At 50.9% G+C, this 22,713-nt stretch overlaps 1 protein-coding gene across 8 annotated transcripts in view; it reads left to right on the forward strand.

Annotated features, from left to right (window-relative positions):
• Positions 1–22,713, forward strand: part of LOC147891431 (uncharacterized) — a 122,729-nt gene that overhangs the window by 74,116 nt on the left and 25,900 nt on the right. For all 8 annotated transcript variants that reach the window (XR_015542593.1, XR_015542594.1, XR_015542595.1 and 5 more), the window contains exons 11-13: positions 3,127–3,465; positions 3,737–3,838; positions 4,032–4,329. Coding sequence is in view for 5 of the 8 variants with exons in the window: in XM_087389505.1 (XP_087245631.1) it covers positions 3,127–3,465; positions 3,737–3,838; positions 4,032–4,329 (739 nt within the window). In the remaining 3 variants the exon portion in view is untranslated. The remainder of the gene's footprint in view (positions 1–3,126; positions 3,466–3,736; positions 3,839–4,031; positions 4,330–22,713) is intronic.

Genomic DNA, 22,713 nt, shown 5'->3' on the forward strand with positions numbered 1-22,713 from the left:
AACTCTAGTGTACCCTACTGTTGCAATCCTCCCCTACTTCAGAAATTTTATCCTCAAAATGAAGGCAAGTAATACAACTGAAAATGAGAGAGAGAGTGCGGAAACAGTCCGGCCTGGTAAAGAAAGCATGGACTCAATCCATAAGATTTGGATACTCCTATAAGATGCTCTCGTGTTGCCTGATTGTAAGAGTAGGGTACACTAGGGTTGGTAGTAGCTACCCAAACAGGGTCCCAGTTAGCATCTAAATGGGGCCACATTTATTAACCCTACTCAATTTTTTTTTCTGTGTATCTTGTCTCTATAGCCCAATATCTTTTCTGGAACATAGTCAATTTGACATAATTTATCCATAGGACGAAGCTCTGCTGTGACTGGAATGGATGGTCCCACATGTCTCTTAAGTAGGGAAACATGAAACACATCATGGATCTTAGCAGTGGCTGGTAATCTGAGTTTATAGGCGAAGTCTCCCACCCTTTTTAGAGTCTGAAATGGGCCATAAAACTGGTGAGCCAGATTAGCATTAGTGTTGCCCCTTGAAGTGGCATACCTATGAGGATGCAGTCTGAGGTAAACCCAATATCCCTCTTGGTATTCCACATGCCTTCTCCGCTGGTCTGTATAATCCTTCATAGGGATTGAGCTTTGAGGAGATTATCCTTGGCCAACTGCAAAACAGCCTGCAACCTGTCCACTTCATCCTTGGCATGTTGGTTGAGAAGGACTTGGTCCCTAATGGTGGAAGGTAGTTGGACTTGACACGAATATAATATTCAAGGTATGCTTGGTAGAATTATAGCAAAACTCTGCCAAACACAGCCACCTGTCCCAAGAGTTTTGAGTATCAAAGCAATTTTTTTTTGCCTTAGTCCTTTCGTGAGTCACTTGCTGGAAGTCACAGTTTACTATCTTCTACGTCTTGATGGGCTCAACCTTTGAATCTCTTGTCTACGGACTTCACAAGGACTGTGGACTCTGCTCATATTGACAAGTCAATCTGGACATGCTGATTGTTTCCGCTTCCTGATGCAGAGTAGGCGTAACTTTGGCTGTATCTTCTTTTACTTAATTTCATTATCAGATGATGGGCCTATTTTGGTCCAACATTTCTCCTACATGATTGAAACAGATGAAGCTGATTGTGTGAGAAGGTCCATGATGTTATATCTTAATCTCGAGTTTGCCATAAATTCTAATGTGCGATGACACCGCAAGAGAAGGGGTGGTTTTTGCGTTGATGTGTGATTTTGGGAGAAGTACTGCAATTTACACTGCTTATCTTACACAGCTAACAGCCCTCAGCCCCCTGTAACCTACAGCTAACATAGCCCTCAGCCCCCTCCAGCCTCTCCTAGCCCCACTCAGCCTCTCCCTCCTCCTATCCCTCCTCTTTGAGCCCCTCTCCTTTCCCTCCTCTATCACCCCCCCCCCCCTTCAGCCTCTCCTACCCCATCCATTCCCCCCCTTTAAGCCTCTTCCTCCCCTCCCCCTTCAGCCATCCCCTTCCTATACTCCTAGCGACGCATGGAACCTCTTTGTGTTTGAGTCGGCCTTCCACCCTTGATTGACAAATGGATTCCCATCAGCCAAACCTCGACCCCAACAGGATGTGGAGTTCAAGTGCTTACCACCCTCTTTGCATGCATCCATGGGTCTCACCCTTCCAGATCATAGACTAGGGATTAGATGCTTGCTGCCTTACATTCGTACCTCGCTCCCTCGCTTTCCGATGCTCGATTATTGGGATGAGATTTCTTTCAGGTGGCACTTGATTCTCTAGGAGTTGCTAGCACAATGCTTAGGGCTTAGCCCCTTGGCACTAGATCCGAGAAGGATCTTTCTTACACCTTTCACGCTGGGCTTTGACCGAGTAGTTGAAGACACTTGGGTAATGTCTCTCTCCATTAGTTTCCCCGGTCTTCTACAAGTTATCATTGACTCCTGCCATGATGAAAGCTACGTTTTGGATGATAACAGAGATCCCCCGGTTCACCCTCTTGTGCAGCAGAGGTGATCACATTGAATGGGGTTCCTAGAGTTGGGGGTCATTGTGTATGACCTTGATATTTCTGATGACCAAATCATGCTCCCGTGTCCTGATGGCACTCTTTTTTGGGAGGAGGAGGATGACAAGAGGCATAGGTGGACATGGGGGGACAAATGAAGGAGGAGAGATGGAGAGACAAGTGAAGGAGGGGAGTTGGAGGTCAACATGGAGATGAAGGTGGAGGTCCAGAGGAGGAGGAGGAGGAGGAAGTGATGGAGGCACTTGAAGGTGGAGGTGGAGGAGGAGGAGCAAATGCACATAGGACTTGAATGGCTCCTAGATCCACCCTTTACACACATTGGCTAGTATTTGGATAGATATTGTACATGCCTCGATGGCTGTTTGTGAGCATGCAGGGGTCTTCCTGGGTGGCTTTTGCTAGGAGGATAGTTTTCCTCAGGGAGTGGTGTGGCTCCCCTTTTTTCTTGGAGTCCAAGAGGTGGCATTTTCAACCTCAATCTTGGTGCTTTCTAGCACTTTGTGATGAGTAACTTTTTTCTCACTTCGGGTGTTTTCTCTCATGCCCTACATGATGTATTTCTGCCATGAGCTCGCTCTTGGGGTGTCTTTCTTACTTAATAGAAGTCTCTTCTTTGAAAAAAAGAATTGTACTTAGTGTCAACTGAGTAACACGTCACAGTCCTACCTATAGAGGACTCCTTTCATTTTGCTTTACTTTTTTTTTATGAATATGGAAGAAAGAATGATGAAATTTAGTTGCTTTGTTTGGCAAATACGCTTGAGAAAATTGGGAATCACAATCCTATTACTGAACTTCCCCAATGCAAAGGTAAGATGCCAAGAGCCCTGACATCTTAGCTTTTCATTGGGCGAGTTGGGTATAGGAGTTCTCCCAAGTTTTCTTTGAGGCACTGCTTAATTTTTTTTTAGTGGCTTGTATGGCTTGTAGAATTCTTTGTATTTGCTGTTATTTTTGCTCTTTGTCCTTGCTTGGGCCTGTGATGCAAAGAAAGGAAAGGATAATGACATATGCGAATCTTTTTTGTTGTTGGTGCTCTTGTTCTTCCCATGTCTTAATATTGAAATTTTTTACTTTGCTTGGGTTTATGGTACAGGTGAAAGAAAAAGATTCGGTGATAATCATGACACATGAACCTACTTGGTTATTGGATTGGTATTGGGGCAGCTCTACAGGGACAAATGTGTCGCACTTGATACAAGATCATTTGAAAGGTCGTTGCAGGCTTAGGATTGCAGGTGACTTGCATCACTATTTTCATCATTCAGCAATCAAGTCATCAACATCAAAGGCAATAGCCGTGGAGCACCTTCTTGTGAATGGGTGTGGTGGGGCTTTTCTTCACCCCACACACGTCTTTGCAAAATTTAATCACTTTTTGGGTTCTTCATATGAGCAAAAAGTTACTTATCCATCTTTTGAGGACTCAAAGAGAGTAAGTGTTTCCTTTGTTCTGCTCTCATTGTCCATGTTTATAGCTTCTGAACAAATGCCGGTATTTATTTGGTGGAAAACCACTCATTCTTATGAATGCATTGACATATGTTCTGTAATGTATTCCTTTTGATGCGCCAAACTTCCATTTGAAACTGTTAAGGGACTTTCCAGGATTTTCCTTTCCATTTTGCAACTGCAAATAAGAATTACCTCGCTTTTGTTTTTCCAACCTGCTTGGTCTGTCCATTCATGAACACAATGTTTTGCAGATGGCTTTGGGGAACATTCTAAAATTTCGGAAAAAAAATTGGCGGTTTGATGTGATTGGTGGCATAGTTTATTTCATTCTTGTGTTCTCTACATTCCCACAGGTAGAAACAAGGGAGATCTTTTGCGGTACAATTTTTTGAAGTATGATGTTCTCTACTTACGACTTTGCTGGCCTATCCTGGATCACGAAATTTCCAAGCATGCTTATATAACAAAAAAAAAGACGGCTAAACATATGACACCCACTCAATATTTGCATGTGACTGATTTTAACCTTGGTGTTTACCTGTATAGTGTGAGCTGGACAACATCTTACAGGATAATTCTCTTATTGGGCATATGGACCATTTTTTTCAAGCACTTTGGAAGGCATGCATGAATATGCTGGAGTACTCATATATTTCACTTAGTGGAACCTTGGTACTATTAGTATTGTCATATCTATTTGTTCCTGTAAAGATCTCTAAAAAGCGGCGCGCTTTTTTAGGATTCATTCATGTCAGTGCACATTTGACAGCAGCCATGATTCTTATGCTGCTACTGGAAATAGGAATTGAGATTTGTATCCGTCATGGACTCTTGGGCACAGCAGGTATTTTTCTTGCTTAGTGTGTGGATTATGAACTCACATCATAATGCTTGTGATAATGGTAGATTGCAAGGTTAAATATGTTTAGACTGGATGCTGTTGATGTTAGTGTAGCTAGTCCTGTTTATGCCTAATGGATCCGATGGTTTTAACCTGTGTTAATGTCTTGAGGTTAATAACTGCACTTTATCTGTTGTTTTACATGAGAATTTGAGCATCTGTGGATGTGGACCATGCAACTTGCATCTTTGGTGAGTTTGTAGCAACTTGTGTGTTTCATTTCTTAGCCAATTGCATGATACAGAAAGTGACCATGTACTTGGACCTGCATTTGGGCATTGATGTCACAAGTAGGACTGTAATGAATTGAGGACTGCATTGTGTCTTGTCTTTGCACAACCCCCCCCCCCTTTCCCCCCCCCTGGTGCCCCTTTTTGCCCCTTGAAGAAGCCTTCTTTTAAGTATGAAAAATGGCCCAAGAGCATAGTGCTTCAAGGCAAGAGTACACCATGTGTAGCATGAGAAAAACCTAAGAGGGTCAAGCTCAACAAAGAAGCCAGTAAAGATCCAAGGCTGAGGCTGAAAGTGCCACGTCAAACCTGTAGTGACCTCTAAAAAGAAGGGATAGCCTCTCCACTCCTCGAGGAAGATAGTGCTCCTAGCAGAAGAAGCCCTAGAGACCTGTGGATAGTTGACCAAATAACAATAAATTGCGTACAATGTCTGTCCAAATACCGGCCATTGTGTGAGGTGAGTGGACTTGGATCTCCAGATATGCTAGGCTGAAATGCTGGCTATGATCTCCAACATGTGTCCATCGAGGCATGTGCAGGTTTATAATGAGAGGAGGGAACAATAGGCAAGAGGAGAGATGCATTTCAGAGAGCCAAGCCACCGAGCCCTAGGTGATGAAGAAAGGGAGGGAGCAAATCTACTCAAAAGTCCCACAATCGTGTTCCTAACAAACCCTGGCCTTCTCTTCAATTCCTAGACAAAGTCCCAAACCTGGACCTCCACTAACTCAAAAGCCAAAAGAAAGGTAAGAAAGGTGTTATTTTTCTGTTCTCGAGAGACTTCTAAATCCTTCTCCAAACAAATTTCTGCAAATTTCTAGAAATCTGTTGAATCCACTCCCACTTCATGCAAGTACTTTATGGGGACATCCCATAAAGCCAAACGCTCCAGGAGACCAGAGGGATGTCCTCCAGACAAAAGGTCTAAATACCATCCAGAAGACAAAAAACACTACTCCACTTGCCCCACAATCCTGATGGGCTCAAAACATGCATCCATGAGGATATCCTCATCCCATGGACCTGGATAACATGCTCCTAGAGTGCACATCAAAGACCAAGGCGTCCTCATTTGTATCTCGTCGAAGACTTATGACGTGCAGCTGGATGTTTGCCCTTGAAAAAGCCCCCATCCAGCTAATGCAATCGTGCCCTCTCTCATATGTGAGGATCCAGTCCAAGGGTAAGGCTCCATAAATCTGCTTAATTCTCCTTCTGCTTTGTGTGAGCTGACTAACCATTCATCTAGAAAGTTCTGAAATCCTACAAGGGCCCAAGAAAAAGCTGGGCCTCTTTTCCTCTTTTTTTCCCCCTTTTTTTTTCTTTATTTTTTCTTTCCCATTTAACCTGCCTATCAATTTCTTCCTATGAGGAGGGAGGGACCCTCCGAAAAGGAAATTTGAAACTGCTCCAAGCATTTAGGATGATAGTCATTGGGGGGAGGAAGGCATCCTAAGGTGTGCGGATGTAGTGCTGTCCATCCATTCACTAGCTGAGGAGAGGGTACAAGGACCCAATGCATCAAATAAGAAATCTTTCCAAGGTTCCCGTCAGGGAAAAAGTTCCTTGACCACAAAGTCAAAGAAAAAAGTTCCTTGGCCTGCGATGTAGATCTGATTAACGATATTACGGGTCCCTTCCTGCATTAGGAGAAGCAAAGTCTCGCAAGACACCTTGACCCTGGCATTTGCTGAACCATCAAGCACACCCCATAAAAGCCCACTTGAGAAGCAAGGTCAAAGAAGTAACCGTCAAATGCAAGTAGCTTCAGAGCTGCTGCCGCTGCCCCTGGCTGTCCCACTGCCTCGCCATCTCCCCCCTTCTGCAGCCTACTCTGCCCCCCCCCCCCCCCCCCCCGCCCTCCTCCTCCCCCGCCTCCCCTCCATCAGCTCCGCCCCCCGCCGTCTCGTCCACTCCTCGCCTTCTCTACCGCCCGCTCCCCGGCCCCTTCTGCCATCTCCTCCGCCTCCCACCTCCTCCCCTCCGTCGGCTCTTCTCCCCTTCCCCTCCGACCCCGCCTCCTCTCTTCCACCCGCTCTTCTGCTCCCCCCGCCACTTCTTCCACCTCCCCCCGCCTTCTCTTCTTCCTCCTGTTGCCTTCCCCTCTTCCGCCTCCGATCGTCCGCCCCCCGCTCCGCCTTCCGCTGCCCCCCTACCGCCTTCCTTGCCTCCCCCCTGCCCTCTCCACTTCTCTCCCCTTGTCTCTTTGCCTCTTGTTCCCCATGGGATCCCCCGCCTCCCCTCTTCCTCTTCCCGCCTCACTCCCTGCCTTCTTCCCCCTTCCCTCAGCTTGCCCTTGTCCGCTCCCCGCCTCGCCTCGTCTCCGCCTCCTCCTCTGACCTCTTTCCGCCTCACCACCCCCCCCTTCCCCCCCGGGGTCGTTTGTGTTGTTCGGCGAAAGAAAATCTTGGTGGTGACCCTATGGCAACACCCTCGAATCCCACAACCGTTAAGGTTCTTCTTTCCCGACAAGCAACAGGTACAGCACGCAGTTCAGTACCTCCAGGACAAGGCGATTGTGGGCCTCACTCCCACAAGGAGACAGGTGCGAGAGTGGATCCAGGCGAGCTTGGCACTAGAGGGTGACCACATTCAGGAGGTTACCATCTATGGAAGAGGCATACTCCTCATTCAGCTGAGCTCGCTCAACATTGCCTTGGCACTCATGGAGTAGAGCCCCACCCTCCTTGGCCCGCATCTGGTGTACCTCTTCCCTTATCTGGTGTACCTCTTCCCTTGGTACGATGGCTTTTCAATGGAGGACATGGACGCGGCACACCATGTTTCCAGTTTTTCGGTTACGCTTCGCTTCCCAAGGCTCCCAAAGGAATATCGAGACATCCTCCCCTCCATGGGTCGAGCATTTGGCACTCTATTGGAATCTCCGCCAGATTTGGCTGCATCAGTGGTAAGAGATGACGGGGTCCTCAGGATCGAACTGGTGGTTGAGAGCCCAAAGTGCCTTCCAGAGTTGATCCTCCTTTAGACCCTAGAATTGCCAACGAGTGGAGAGTTTTGGGTTACCAGGCCATTGCAGACAGATGAGTCACCTAGCCAGAGATTGCCCCCGCCGCCAAGGCCGAGTGCACCCTCCCCCCACCCCAGAAGAGTAGGCAAAGTCAACAGGCTAGAGTCCAGCACCCCCCCCACGCAGGAGCAGCACGAGTCGCAGACACCTTGGGTGACCCCTTCAAAAGCGGTCTAGACCAAGGTTAAAACGAAAAAATTATGCTTGAGATGTGATCTCCCAGTATAGCATCAAACACCACTGGGTGGGGACCACTTTTCCAGCCCTGTGGAGGCACGCTGGAATCTCCAAACTGGGTGTGTCTGGGAGCCCACTACGTTGAACAAACCCCCTTTCTTGGGCTGCAAGATCACAAGCGTTACCTCCAGGGATAGAGGGTAAGAGTCCGGAATCTCTAGATAATTATAGGGTCCCAATCTCCAGAAGTTTCGCAGTAAGGGACGCCCAGGCTGGAAAATGGGAACGGCTGATCGGGAGGACGAGCCCTTTCGCTTTGGCTCCCCCCCCCGATGGAAAGAGGGGACGGGATGCTGCGAAGAGGAAGCGAAAGGGGACGTTGTCTTACCCTTGCCTTACCCTTGCCTGCTGGCAAGGGTGTCGAGGTAGGGTAGGGGAGGGAGGCTGAAGAACCTACTAAGGAGGTGGAGAGGGGGGCGGAGGAGGAGGAAGGGGGACAGGCAGAAGGAGGGGGACGAGTGGTGAGGATGACCATAGCAGGAGGGGCGAAGGGGGGGGGGGGAGGAGGCAAAGGGAATCTAGGAGGGAGGGGGGGGAGTGGAGAGGGAGAGGAATCTAAGGGGGGGGGGGGGGGAGAAGGAGCGACCACTAGCCCCACTTGTTAATCAAGCTCTCCGGGGTTCTAAATCCTCTCCTCCTCAACCGCTACATGGCTAACATCTACAGCTTCCGCCATCGCAGCATCAAGAGCTCTTGGGGCTCGCTGCTGATGCAAAGGTGAAAGCGGACTCTGGGCCTCCATCACAGGAGGATCACCTGGCTGAGCAGTGTCCCCTGCCACTAGGGGGTGGGTCTCCACGTATGGGCTCCAATTGCTGCTCCTTGTCAGGTGCCTCTGGAGGAACTCTATCCCTCTTTCTGTGTCTAGCCCTTTGTCTGCAGCGCTTTCGGGCCTGTTTGTGGATGGGGCCACAGGGATTGGACCTTTGGCACATCCATGGTGCTAAGTTGAACTTTCAACTGGGCTTCACGCGGGAGATAGAGTTGTATGGTTTGGTTGTAGGAGTGATTAGATTGCCACTTGGGGCAAAGGTTGACTAGGCACACTACTGGCCGCTTCAAAAGTGTGCGGAGTTGTTCCGGGTGGAAGTCTCCTTCATGATAAAGTGGGCATGGAAGATTGGCATTAAGCCGACGTACAGACACGGACTACTCGCCCTCCAAACCCCCGGCAAAATCACATAAGGCAGTCTTTTTGGAACAGGCCCCCACTCACAGGAGAACCTTTCTTTTTGCATCCCTATCTTCATGAGCTGGACCTTAGTGAGTTGGAACGTGCACGGGCTCCATAACCGTGTTCGTAGTCAACCGCAGTACTTGATCCTTCAACAGGAGTTGCAGAGGGTAGTGGTAGGGCGGACAGTGGACATTCTTTTTATTCAAGAGCATATGCTCTTAGCATCAGACATTAGGCGACAACACCACCTCCTCTTGGGGAGAGGCCCGGAGGTGTGGTCTCCTGCTGTAGGACGGAGCGGAGGCGTCTGCATCTCGGTCTCGTAGACAGTGGCTCCAGAGGTTTATGATCAAGGCGAGCTTATCCCAAGACGGGAAGTTTGGATGGGAGTTAGGATGGGAGAGTCCAGGATTGGGATACTGAACATGTATGCCCGAGTGTGCAGGCAGCACCGTCCGGCCTTTTGGAGGAGGCTGACAGAGTGTCCTCCGGATGTAGATTCATGGATTGTTGGAGGGGACTTCGAGCAGCAGAGCGGAGCACCTGGGAGTAGTTCATTTTCATGATCAGTGGCAGAGACCCGTGGCAAGAGCCAAAGTTTAGCAGGATACCTGGCAGCCTCTTCTTCTCTTTTGGACAGAGGAGACACGATGGATTGTTGAGAGGCTAGACCGCTTCTACGTTGGGGACTGGGCACTGCACAGAGACGGCTCTACCGGGATTCTGGCAGGCACCATGATGTCAGACCACTCTCCAGCAGTACTCCACTTAGAGCAGTCCCACCGGGGTCTTTTCCAAAAGGGGGTTCGCATCCCAGAGGACCTCCTGTAGGACGAGGAGATTCAGCAAGTCATGGCAGAGATTTGGCTGCAGTCAAAGATGACACCTTGCAAGGGCTGGCCTTCCTGGGTGGCCGATGCAATCCAGAGGAGCAGTGAGAAGTTGCGCCCTTAGGCCGAGGAGGGCTCTTTAAGAGCATGAGTGGGCACTGCGGAGAGACCTCGCCTCCATAGAGAGGCTCAAGGAGATGGGCCCAGGATCCCAGTAGCTTAGTGGCAGGTTTGAGAGCGCGCGCCTTGAGCTCCAAGACACGGAGAGTTGGCGGGTTGAGTTCTCCCTCCCGGGCCCGGTGGGTATAGCAGGGGGACAGAATGACGAAGGAGTTCTTTCAGAACACTGGGCCCTGATCGGCAGGCACACAGTTACAACGTCTTCGTGATCCGCAAGGCATCATGCACACTGATCCGCAAGATATTTTAGACCTGACCACGAGGTAGTTTGGGATCACGTTCCAACAATAGTCTCGTAGGATTTGAGCAGTAGTCTGGAGGAGCCCTTCACAGATGGGGAGCTTTGGGAAGCCCTCCAGGCTCTCCCGACACAAAAGTGTCCCGGCGAGGATGGCTTGACTCCGGCCTTCTTCCGTAACTACTAGAATATCATCTCCACTCCTTTCCGCCTAGCTTGCCAGGAGATCGACGTGGGCTCCCTTCCCAAGTCCCTGAGCAGGGGGTGGATCTGTTTGATCCTGAAAGGGGGAGATAGGCCTGACATTTGATAGTGGAGACCGATCACTTTACTCGTTACTGCATACAAGATCCTCGCCAAGGTCTTGAGTTTGTGGTACGGCCCCATCTTACTCACATCATTCACAATACAAAGACCAGGTTCATTTAGGAGCGTAGCATCCTGGACAACATCTTCACGTTCTGGGAGGCAGTGGATTGGTGCAGGGAGGAGTCACAGCCATGCCGTCCTCTTGGATTTCGAGAAGGCTTATGACAGGGTGGAAGGGTCTTTCCTAGATGGTACGATGGGGAGATTGGGTTTGTCAGACAGATGGATCAAAGGAGTTTCTGCGCTTTATGCAGGGAGCTCTAGTCAGATGCTTATCGGAGGACACACAAGCGAGGCCTTTCCTCTCTCTCGCTCTGTCCGCAGGGTTGCCCCCTTGCTCCCTTTCTCTTCTTGAGGCTTTGGGCTACTACTTGAGATCACAGGTGGTGGGCCTCACAAGGTTGAGGCTCCCAATCAGATAGGAGGAGTTGCTGGGACTCTGAGTTTGCCGATGGCACAACCCTTTATGTAGAGGGCACCATAGCGAGTTTGGAGAAGTCAGGAGAGCCCTGGCTATATACTGTGAGGCCTCGGGTGCGCCGATCAACTGGACAAAATCCATAGGTTTCTTCACAGGCTCTGAGCTCAGCACTTTCTTTTTTTTCCGAAAAAACAGTGCTAATTATATTACTTTGAGAACAAGATACAAGGGGTCAGCTTATAGCTGACGGGCTGCGTTCACAAATCGGACACAGCCCTAACAAGTAGCAAAATAGAAAACCATCCTCTCACGGAGGGAGAAAACGAGTATGAGCGAATAGCCATCGGGGTGGTGAGTAGTGCCACCGAAGGCCCTGCGTAGTCTGCTCGAAGAAGAGGCCCTGTGTGTCCCAAGTCCGGAGGAAGCGTCTCCACTTCTCCTGACCGGCCCGGGAGTCTCCCTGAATCTGGTCCCACTGGCCTCTGAGGGTATGAATAATCTCACTCCAAATCTCCGCCAACAAGCTTGCCTAACAAGGCCTGACTCTGAAGCTCTGGATCAATGACCCCCAGGCCACCCTCAGCCTGTGGAAGAATGACTGTCTGCCACGCAACCCTGGCTCTGATATCTCTATGACCATCCTCCCCAGACCAAAGGAAGTTCCGAACCAACCTCCTGAGCTGTGCCGCGCTGGATCTCGAGAAGCACCAGCAGGAAGCCACATACCAAGCCGTGGCTAGGAGGACCTGGTTGACTACCAAGGCACGACCTGCAAGAGAGAGCTTAGCAGTGCTCCAGAAAGCCAGCATCCGTCGGATGGAATCTAACACCGGGAGGAACTGCTGAGCTGGTGTGATGTCTAGGCCAACCTGGAAGCCAAGGTATCTAGCTGTCTGTCCACGTGGAATCCATCTGAAGCCCAGAAATCGCCCCCACTGAGAGCACGCCCCAGGGTCTGTGAGAAAACCAACGGATTTGTTCCAATTGATTTTCGCCCCAGCGGCCGAACAGAAAACCTCCAGGGCCATCCGCACCCTCTCTAGCATCCGCTCGTCGTCCTGGACATAAAGGGCTGTATCATCTGCGTACTCCGAGTCCAAGAGCTCCGTGTCCTCCCGGAGTGGAAGGCGAATACCCCTGAGCCCTGTGGACCTCGCCTGAAGGTAGTAAGTCATGGCCTCAGCGAAGAAGAGAAACAAGTAAGGAGCCAGGGGGCAGCCCTGACGTACTGATCTCTCCAAGCTAAAGCGCTCGCCCAACCTGCCTCCAATGATAACTCTGCTAGACGCTGTCCTGTACAAAGCTGAGATACCCTGAATCCAACCTGCCGGGAAACCTAGCCGCTCCAGAGTCCCCTCCAAAAAGGACCAATCCACGCGATCATAGGCCTTCTCGAAATCGAGAAGTAGAATGGCAAGGTGTGATCCGCTGTGCTGAGCCCACTCCGCCGCCTCTGAAAAGGTGAAGACGTTATCCAGGATACTGCGATCCTGGACAAAGCCTGTCTGAGTGTCATGGACGAGGTCTGGGAGTAGAGGCCGAACTCTGGCACTGATCATCTTGGCGAGGATTTTGTAGGCAGAGGTAAGGAGAGTGATCGGACGCCACTGGCGAATCTCCTGTCTATCTCCTCCCTTCGGGATGAGGCAAATCAGTCCCGAGGAGAGGCTCTCTGGCATCCGACCGCTGCTGAAAATCCCCTGCAGAGCTGCAAGGAGGGGCTGATGGATCTGGTCCCAGAAGGAGGTAAAGAAAGCTCGGGATAGCCCATCCTCACCTGGGCACTTCTGTCCGTCAATAGCCATCAAGGCCTCCAACATCTCATCCGAGGTGAACGGCGCCATCAACGTCGCCTGCATGCTAGGCTGGACCAGGGATGGAATGTGCCTCCACACCTCCTCACGGGCACGACTGGCACGAGGGGCAAGCGGCTCCTGCTGGAAGAGGGTCCTGTAAAAGTCAGTGGCCAACCCCAGGACCTCCCCCGGATCCGTAACGATGTGACCATCCGCTGTCCTGAGACTCCGAAGCTGATCACCTGCAGCTCTCTGGCCATGCGTCCTGAAGAACTCCCTGCACATCCGGTCACCCTTTCGGGCCCAAAAGGAGCGAGAGGCGTGAAAGGAAAACTCGGAACGACGCTGGAATATCTCCTCCAGGAGGGCTCTGGCTCGAAGGGCCTGGATCCGTAGCTCCTCCGAACCCGGGGAAGCCTGCTGGAGTCGCTGAATGGAGGCGAGGTCCCTCCGAAGAGCTCTCTCTCTGCCCCACCAATCCTGTCGAACCTGTAAAGCTGCGAGCTGGCAGATCTGGCTAGACTCCTGCAGAGCCTGTGCGACTGAGTCTACCAGATCCACGCCCTCCCCCCAATCTCTGTCCCAAAGACTGCATATGCTGCTGCGCACGTCCACCCTCGAGAAGATGGAGTCGGGAATCCTGCATGATCGGGAGGGGAGGGTCTGGGCTGCCAAATCTAAGGAGAGGAGCACAGGCGCATGATCGGAGAGTGTCGTCCCTGGAACTATACCCGCCTGGCCGCCTCTGCTGATGGCCCAATCACTGACATAAAATCTATCAAGCCTCTCCAGGCGTCTGCCTCCTTCCCTGCGGAAGCCCCAAGAGAAGTCCAGGCTCCCGTGCCAACGCCGGAAGGACGGGTCTCTCCAACTGTCCCTCCCTCCCGTCTCGAAGATGAAAGAGTCCCAAGCTGACTGCTCTGCCTGGGCCATACCTGTGAACTCCGGACCTCTGCCCTGCTGGTCCTCCAAGGTCTCCAGGTTGTTGAAGTCTCCTCCAACAATCCAGGAGTCCATGTCTGGAAGAAGCCCTGTAAGTGTCCTCCAGAAGGTGGCTCTGCAACGGAGGTCTGTGGGGGCATAAATGTTGAGGATGCCTATTTTGGACCCCTCCAAGTCCAGGCCTACCCAAAGGGCTCGGCCAGGAATCGTGCCGTGACCGAAAACTCCCTGGGCTAACTGCTCGCACACGGAAGTACAAACACCCCCACTCCTCCCCTGAGCGCCGATCGAGGGCTCCCAATAAGTGTAGGACCGTCCAGGGAGAACCTTCCCGCAGCTACGGGAATGAGCCGCAGAAAGCTTGTGCTCCTGGAGCAAAAGTACATCCAAACGACCAATCACTGCAGGCTGAAGTTCCTGCCGCAGCATGAGCTTCCTGGGACCACGGGTGCCAGAAGAGTGAAACCCGTTCACATTCCAGGATACGAGGTGTAAGCTCATGGAGAGGGATGGGGGGCTGCGAACAGCTGTCTGCTCGCGGTCGAAGTCGAAGAGGAACCAGACATATCGGAATGGAGGCGCTGCCGCTTATGAGAAGGTTTGGAGGGGGAGATGGGGTCGTCCTGCCCGTTCTTCAACACCTTCAGCAAAGGCGAGAGGCCTTTGGTGCCATGAGCAAAAGCTTTCTCGATCCAGCTCGAGATCTCTGAAGAGGTCATCCCATAGAAGGTTCGGAGTTTCTGCTGGGACCAAGCTCTGACATCCTGGGGGAGAGGCCATGACAGGGGAGGTCGGAGGATCACGATCAGTCGGAAGCGTTTGGCGGCGCAACGCCACCGCAAGCGCACATCGCCCTCGGACCACTGAGTCTCGAGGAGCTGCCCACCGGACGGGCCTATCCAGGAGCACACCTGGGCGTGTGTCTGCTCTCTGAGAGCCTCCCAAACCGAGTCGTCTGTCCAGGTCTCGGTGCCATCGCTGAGGAACGTGAATGCGAAGCTAGGGCCATCCCTGGGAGCCAAGGCACCAATCCTCCCATCCGCCCCTTTGCGGAGCAGGAAAATACTGATGTCGAGACAAGCCGGGAAGGTCCCAAGGTCGGCCACATCCAGGTAGTCCCAGGGGCCAGATCTGTAAAAGTCTCGAGGAAGCTCTCTCTCCTGGAGCTGAGACCCAACTGAGTCTGCCACTGAGGGGCTAGCGGGAAGGGAAACCTGCTCCACTGGTGGTGTAGACTCCGGGTGTCCTGCCAACGAGGGGGGAGGGGGAGGAGGCTGAGGGACAGGCAGCTCTGACTCCACGGAGGCGACTGGCGGAGAGGGTGGAGGAGGTGGAGCGGGGGCTGCACTCGGCTGGGAAGCCGGTGGTGCAGCTAACTCTGCGGGAGAGGCGAGGGGGACCAGGGGGGGGGGGGGATGGGGGTGCAACTGGAACTGGGGCTGAGAGGGAGGAAGAGAAGACTGAGGAAGAGGAGGCGGGGACTGAAGCTGCGGGTCAGGCGACGGGGGGGGTGGGGAGACTGGGGAGGGGGCTGGGGCGGGGAGGAAAGGGGCGGGGGAACGGGAGAGAGGGGGAACTGAGGCTGTGGAGGGCGGGCTGCCGTCGAGGAAGAAGCTCTCCCAGACCCCTGGGGCGGCTGCCTGACAGGTCTCTGGGGTGCTGCTGCAGGAAGGGTAACCTCTGCCTCCTTGCCTTTATCCGAAGTCTTCTTGTTCTTTCCCCTTTTCCTTTTAACCTCGGTCCAACCGCCCACTACCTCTGGGCCAGACTCCTGCTGTCCCGGCTCCTCCTGGCGTGGCTGTCCAGGGGGTGGGGGTGGAGGCGGAGGGGTCGGGGGCGGGGGGGGTCGAGACGAGCTGGCGAAACGTGGACAAGCAGCCGCCAAGTGCCCAAAGCCGTGGCACCGCAGGCACTGACCTGGCTGTCCGGTGACTATCATGCTCTGGGTGATGCTGCCGGCACCTGTCACAATCTCGATCACAGCAGGGAGAGTCGCAGGATCCGCCACAGCCACTCGGACTCGGGGGGCTCCTGCCGTGGTCACCGCGTCGGCAAAGGTGTCGTGCATAACCCAACCAAAATGGGAGCCCAAGTCCCTGACAATCGGGCGCAACTCTGCAGCAAGCCCTGGAAAAACAAGTGTCACTGGGTGTCGAGGTATACGGAACCGAGCATCGAACTCCGCTGCGCTGAATCCACGGTACCACGGGACTATCATGATAATCTTCCCATCCACCGAGGTGGGGGAACTGGCAATCAGGTTGCTCGCAGCTTTCTCAGTGGAGAGTTTGAGCCAGAAGATGCCCCTTCCCATAAGGGCCACCTCCTCAATATGCCCATCCTCTAGCAGGAGAGTGGACTGGAGCCAGTCCCTGATGGCTACCCTGGAGGGGGAGTGACCAATGACTCTACCGTAAACAGAGGTACGCGCAAAGTCAATGGCAACCTCCTGAACACGAGATGATTGTCGCTCTGTCAGGATAACGCGGTAGGCATCTGGAGAGGGAGAGTCCGACTGGGCCTCCGGATCCGGGCGAGGGGCCGCCATACCGCCAAGACTAACTGCAAGCTTCCGATGAGGAGTATGAACAGGCTGCCACCCCAAAAAAGGGGGGACGAAGCGGGAGGTGGAGCCTGGGGGTGAGGCGGGTGAGGCGAGGTGAGGGGGCGGGGGGGTCGGAACGGAGGGCGGGGTGAAGGGAGCAGGGTGCGGGGAAAAAACGGGGGGGCGCGGGAGGGCGGGGGGGGGGTGGCGGGGGCGGAGAGCGGAATGGAGGCGGGGGGCGGGGAGAGCGGAATGGAGGCGGGGGGGCGGGTGAAGTGAGAGGAGTCGGCTGGTGGGTGAGAGCGGGGGAGGGAGGGGGTGAGGCGAAGCGAGGGGGGGGGTGGGGTGAAGCGAGGTGGGGCGGAGGGGGCGGAGTGGATGAGAGCGGAGGGGGGGTGAGAGAGCGGCTGAGACGAGGGGAAGGGGGGAGTGGAGGCGTGAGGAGGAAGCGGCAAGGGTGAGGTGAGAAGGAGCGAGGGGGAAGGGGGGAGTGGAGGCGGCGGGGGTGAGGGGAGATGGAGCGGCGGGGCGGGGCGGGAGAGCAGTGAGGGGGGCGGGATGGAGCGGAGCGGAGGGCGAGAGAGAGCAGCGAGGGGGGGGGGCGAGAGCGAGGCGAGGCGAGGGGAGGGCGCAGCGGGGTGGGGTGACCGGCGGGTGAGGGGGAGGGGGGGCGGGGGGCGAGCTCAGCACTTTCAGGGCTGCTGTTTTGTATGGAGTCTTTCAAGCATTAATAGAAGGTTCTTTTCTTTGCAAAAAAAAGAAAAAACGAAAAAAGAAGCAAGTTCAAAACTAGCTGAACCCCAGAAGAGGAGTTTCCTCTTGATTCTCTCCAACAGAGGAGTGAATTGTTCTATGGGGGAGAGATGCCTACCTTGAGCTTACAGTCTAATATCTGTTGGAGGCACCTCTCGGAATACATGTGGAACCACGGTCAGCCCTTTGGTTTGCATTGGATTTATTCTACTTAATATGTGCATCTACTGCAATGGAAAATAAATCCAAGGCTGTCGTGAAAGAGGGAGAGTCTATTTGTCTGTGATCTAAAAATTTTGCTCATGGCTTAGCCACGAATAAGTACAAGAAAGGGGCAAGAAGGCATCCCTTGTGGACCAATTGGGAAATTTGAAGCCTCACTTCTCTAACCCCTTTGGTTAATAAGCACTTGGCTTCTGATCTGTGTAATGAGGAGACCACTTTGATGCAAGCATATGAAAAACGGAAACGCAGCAGGTCGCCCTCCAAGAAACCCAAGTCTACTCTATCATAAGCTTTCTCGAAATCCAAGACTTTGCATAGCCCACTCCAAAGCCTCTCAAAAGGAAAGTATAGTATTAGAAATGCTCTAGCTATGCACAAAACTAGTTTGTGTATCATGAATAAGATGTGGGAGAAGGGGATGCAACCACAAGCTGATTGCCTTAGCCAATATTTTATACGCAATGCCCAAGAGAGTTATGTTTCTCCATTGGGTAACCAAATTTCTACACTTCCCCCTTGGGATAAGATGAATGAGACCCTTTGTGTAAGTACCAAAGTCCCAAATATTTCGTAGAGATGAGGTGATATGATCACCAAGCATGTCCCCAAAAAGTAATAAATAGAAAGAGGTCAGCCCATTTGACCAAAAGATTTGCCCTTGTGAAGGGGAACAAAAAAGCAATCGTTGGCATCATCTCTAGTAGGTGTCACAATATACAATGAAGGCAGGCATGAAGATCTGAAGCAATATGCATGATGGCCTCAAGATTTGACTGTAAAACCTCGTCAAAGTCAATCGACTAAGAACCACTTTCTCTATCCTATGTAGGGCCAAGAGTAGAGAGAAGTGTTCATTGACTCTCCCTCTCATGTGAATCCAAAAGGACTACAAGGCATATTCAACTTCTGATCCAAAAGTGCCTACTATTGAACCCTTGCTTTCAGCAAAGAATCTTTTGAATCCAAGCATTTGTAGGCCGCTTCTGTTTTCTTTCCTCTATTGTATTGCTAGCTGCTGACGTATACTAATCTCACATCTCAAAATCTCGTGTCTCATAGTACTAGCTTGTGGAGTAATAAAAATCACTACTACAAGAGAGGGCACTTCCATGTTTGAAGGTAAAGGCACACCACCCTGCATATGAGACACCCAAATTAGAAACATTGCTTTTCAAAGGCCCTCCTCTGCATACATATCATTTGGAATCCTGATACTGATCGAATGGGCATGCATATGTGGCTTCGAAATTGCCAAGGCCATCATAAAGTGCCCTAAAGTGGAGATCCCTTGGGACAATGCACATAGTGCCACCTCTACCCAACACCCAATCACCAGCACAAAGTCTATCAAAATCTGTGCATGGATGGACATATGACATCTCATATTCACTAAGAAAATAGGAAAGAAGACATAGCATGAAAAGCATCCTCTTTCAAAGAATCTTTGCTATTGAATCGAAAAAATAAAGCATCCTAGGTGGCTCTCTTAAAAGAGTAAAGGCCTCCTTCTCTTCCTCCTTTTTGTATATGAGGGTAACTTCACCATGTTGAAGTCACTCCGCATAATCCAAGAGGTTGCAATGGGGGCACGTGATATAGCAATTTCTTCTAAAACAAGGCACATTCCTCTCTACTATTGAAGCATAAAGGTTTAGAAAGCCAACCTTACATCCACAAATCAAAAGTAAGATCCATTGTGCTTTAGAGGGAGTGATGCTGGCGTGTCCATTCAATAGGCTTCTGAAATTGAAATTTTAGTCCCTCCGCGAGTGCCAAAAGCAAGAAACCAAAAAGTCTGACCTGAAGCAATTTGCTTGACTTTCTGTAGTTTCTACCGTCCAACTTGTGTTCTTGGATAAAAAGAATGTAAATACCACCCCTAGTAACACCTAGATGAAGCTGATTACAAATCAACTTCCTCCGGCAACAATGAGGAAAACGATGAGGAACAGTGCCAAGGCCCTAAATGTTCTAGCTACTAATCCTCATCGAAAGTCGGAATAGCATGGAATAACCTCCTCGAGCTAGTGGCAAAAGCAACTCCCCACTGCAAAGAGTATCACCCATAGTAATGCAGGGGAGTAAGGGGAGGAAATTCCATTGGGGAAAGGATCCCCAAATCAGTGGAGGGTCGACCTGCTTTGTCAACATGGCCGGTGTTCCACAATCAACCAAAAGTAAAAACGTATTACTCTTAACTAGTTGGAATGGAGCCGAAGTCCATAAAATCCCCGAAGTCCATAAAATCCCTCGTCAAGAGGTGGCAAAAGGGGGGGTGTACCCTAGGCTCTCAATCAAGTTGTTGTGCCAGAGGAGAGGGGTTGCTTAGGGTGAGATGGTGAGCTAAGATCTAGAGATGGAGCACTGTAATCTATTGGAACTGAATCGGAAAGTCTGCCATCTCTAACAACTGAATCTTTTCTAATCTATTGGAACTGAATCAGAAATTCTGCCATCTCTAACAACAACCCATCTTCATCGAGGGGCAATAGGTGTAGCGGGTGCCACTGGAGCATCCATCTAAGGGAGATGCCACTTGCAGTCTTCTTGAGCCTTTTCTTCTTCTTTGGGTCATCTCTAGCGAAGTGCCTAAAGAGCATGCAACTTGACACTAGTCCTATCGGCTTGCAATATTAAGTCTCTACGAAAAAGAGAGCCATCTGGTCGTTGGAGCATAACGTAGTCCTTGGATATATTAGTGTCAACAATAATAAACCTAACTTTGGAGATCCCATCAGTCCTGAGTGCTTGAAGAAGGCAAACTAAAGAGAAGAGGGACCCTTGTAACCAAACTAAAAGCAGCTCCAATTGCGGCCAAGAGTTGGTGGTAAACTTGTGGAAGACTAGGAAACTTGATAGATAAGGAAGTGACCCATCCATCCTCCTTTGTTGGGTCGAACCCCAATGAGAAAGGTGAGAGGAGGATCATCTTGGAGCCAAGTGCTAAAAGGCTAGCTTGCAGCACCATAGTTGTGATTTCAAGGGTATAAAAGACGACCTGAAAAAACCTCTCCCCAATAAATGAATGTCCAAAAGGTATGGAGAGACGTCATAAGGAAGGGCAACAACCCTAGCGTGAGCCGTGGAGGGGTGGGATCCATGGATGCATGGGAAGAGGGTAGTGGAGCCATCAAGTTCCATGTCCTCCACAAGTTCACTGCAATCCTTCCATGAATAGCAAAATAATAGTGATCCTTCTCCATGCAAGACTATAGAAATCAGAAACTCTCCCAATGAAGAGCTCTGGTGGGCTTCCAGCTCTTAAGATTGAGCTGAAACCTCCTATCATAACTAACTGTGTAGTCTGAAGAAAGGGAGGCTCTTCCCTACATTAATTCAATCCCATTCTTTAGGGTCCCAATGTAAACACTTGAAAGGAGCGTCTCCTTAAAAGCCAAATCCTAAACCCAAGAAAATGTTCTCTAGGCTTGGGTCCAGGTACTAGCATGAGGTCAAGAAACTGTGCTCCACATGACCCAAAACTCTGGCATGCTTAAAAGACAACGTCCACAAGGATGTCTTTATCTGTGGATCTGGACCCCAAATTGACGATCGAAAAGCATCCCCTTTTGAACCTCGTCCATCTATGGGAGTTGAGTCCAAGGGTAAGGCCACATCAGTTTGCTCAATTCTTCTTTCACCCTTTGAAATCTTTCCAAGAGCCCATAGAGGAAGCGGGTCTCTTTTCTCATCTGGACTTACGTATAACCAAAACTAACAAGAGGCTTGCCATGATCATCAAGTATGAGGTTGTTCCACATGATAAGCTGCCAATTAATCTCTTCATGTGAAGGGAGTGGGATTCTCCAAAGATTATCTTGAAGCTGCCCCAAGCTTTCAAGATAGCAGACATAAGAGGGGAGGAAGGAATCTTAAGACACCACGAGGTAAAGATCCACCTAGCATTGTCCATCCAATCACCACCCGATGAGGGGGAGCATGACTATATGCAATGAATAAAGGAATCTTTCCAAGGCTCATGTCCTGAAAAAACCCCTCTGGCCATAACCTTGCAAAGTAAGGCCTTGATTGGAAATGTGGATCAGTGATATTGAGAGAGTGGGGAGAATCAAGGTCTTCCAAGAAGCTTTGGCTATAGTGTCTACACAACCATGAAGTCCACTCTAGAACAAATTCTTTCGGCCATTTGAGCTGAGTGGGGGCATAATGCTCACCAATATGAAGTAAAGAGAGGGTGATGATGCCACATCAACCACAAGGGGGAGAAATGAATCTTAAACTAAAGTGCATGTTCCTCCACTAGTGCCCAAGGAAGGAGACCAAAAAGTGTGACCAAAAAGCAATTTACCTGACTTTGCACAGTCTTTACCATCGAATTTAAGTTCCTGAATAAAAGGAATGACAATGAGACCCTCGAGTGGCACTTGAAGGAAGCTGATTACATATCAGCTGCCTTCGGCAATGGAGAAGAAACATTGCCAAGGCCTTGCATATTCCAGCTAATAATCCTCATCTAGGGAGGAATTAGATTGGAAAACTTTACCCACGAAAACCCTCTTGTGAAGTATATATCTTGTGAGTAGTGGAGGGGAGGAAAGACCATAGGGGAAAGGACCCCCCAAACCGATGGAAGTGGATGCTCTATGAGTTTGATTTGGAAGAACAATGTCAACAAAGGTGGAGGGCACAAACTCTGTGAAGTCTCATAATCAGCTAGAGGGAAAGAGTCCCTCTAAACCAAAAATGCCGAAGTCCCTAAGATCCCTACGTGCAAGGAGGCTATAGAGCCACGGGCCACCCTAGACCTTCAACTAAGAAGAGTTACCTACTGTGCTGAAGGGGAAGGGGGACTGCTTGAAAGGAGAATAGGGAGGGGGAGGGATTCTGATCTACGAGAGAAGGGGCCTCCTGGTTTGTAGAAATCATTGGAGGTATGCCAACTCTCATTGCAACCCAATGAGGGGCAGCAATAGATACCGGATGTGCCAAAGGAACACTCTTTTGAGAAGGGACCACACTGAAAGGCTTCTTGGGCCTTTCCTTCTTACTTGGGCAATCTCTTGAGAAATGCCTAAAGATCGTGCAAATCCAACATTGGTCCTACCTACCCGCACCCTCAACTCTCTGCTGATAGAGAGCCATCCGGATGTTGGAGCATAATATGGTCACGATAAGTTAGGTCAGTGACATAGGGACCCCATCAAATCTGATAGCTTCCATTGCAGGTGCCCGAAGTTGTCTTTTGCTGTTCTGGACCTTTTTGCACGTGTTTCTGGCTGCGTGGTGGCTTCTGGAGCTGTTCTGGACCAGTGCAGGCTGCAGGAGGAGCTTTCTCTGCTGCTTTTGGCAGTCATTCGGGGCAGATCTGTGGACCATCTTTCCTCTATAGCTT

Source organism: Dipteris shenzhenensis, chromosome 18 (assembly GCF_047967505.1).
Source record: "Dipteris shenzhenensis isolate YYH24624 ecotype China chromosome 18, Dip_SZ_1.0, whole genome shotgun sequence".
NCBI lineage: Eukaryota > Viridiplantae > Streptophyta > Polypodiopsida > Gleicheniales > Dipteridaceae > Dipteris > Dipteris shenzhenensis.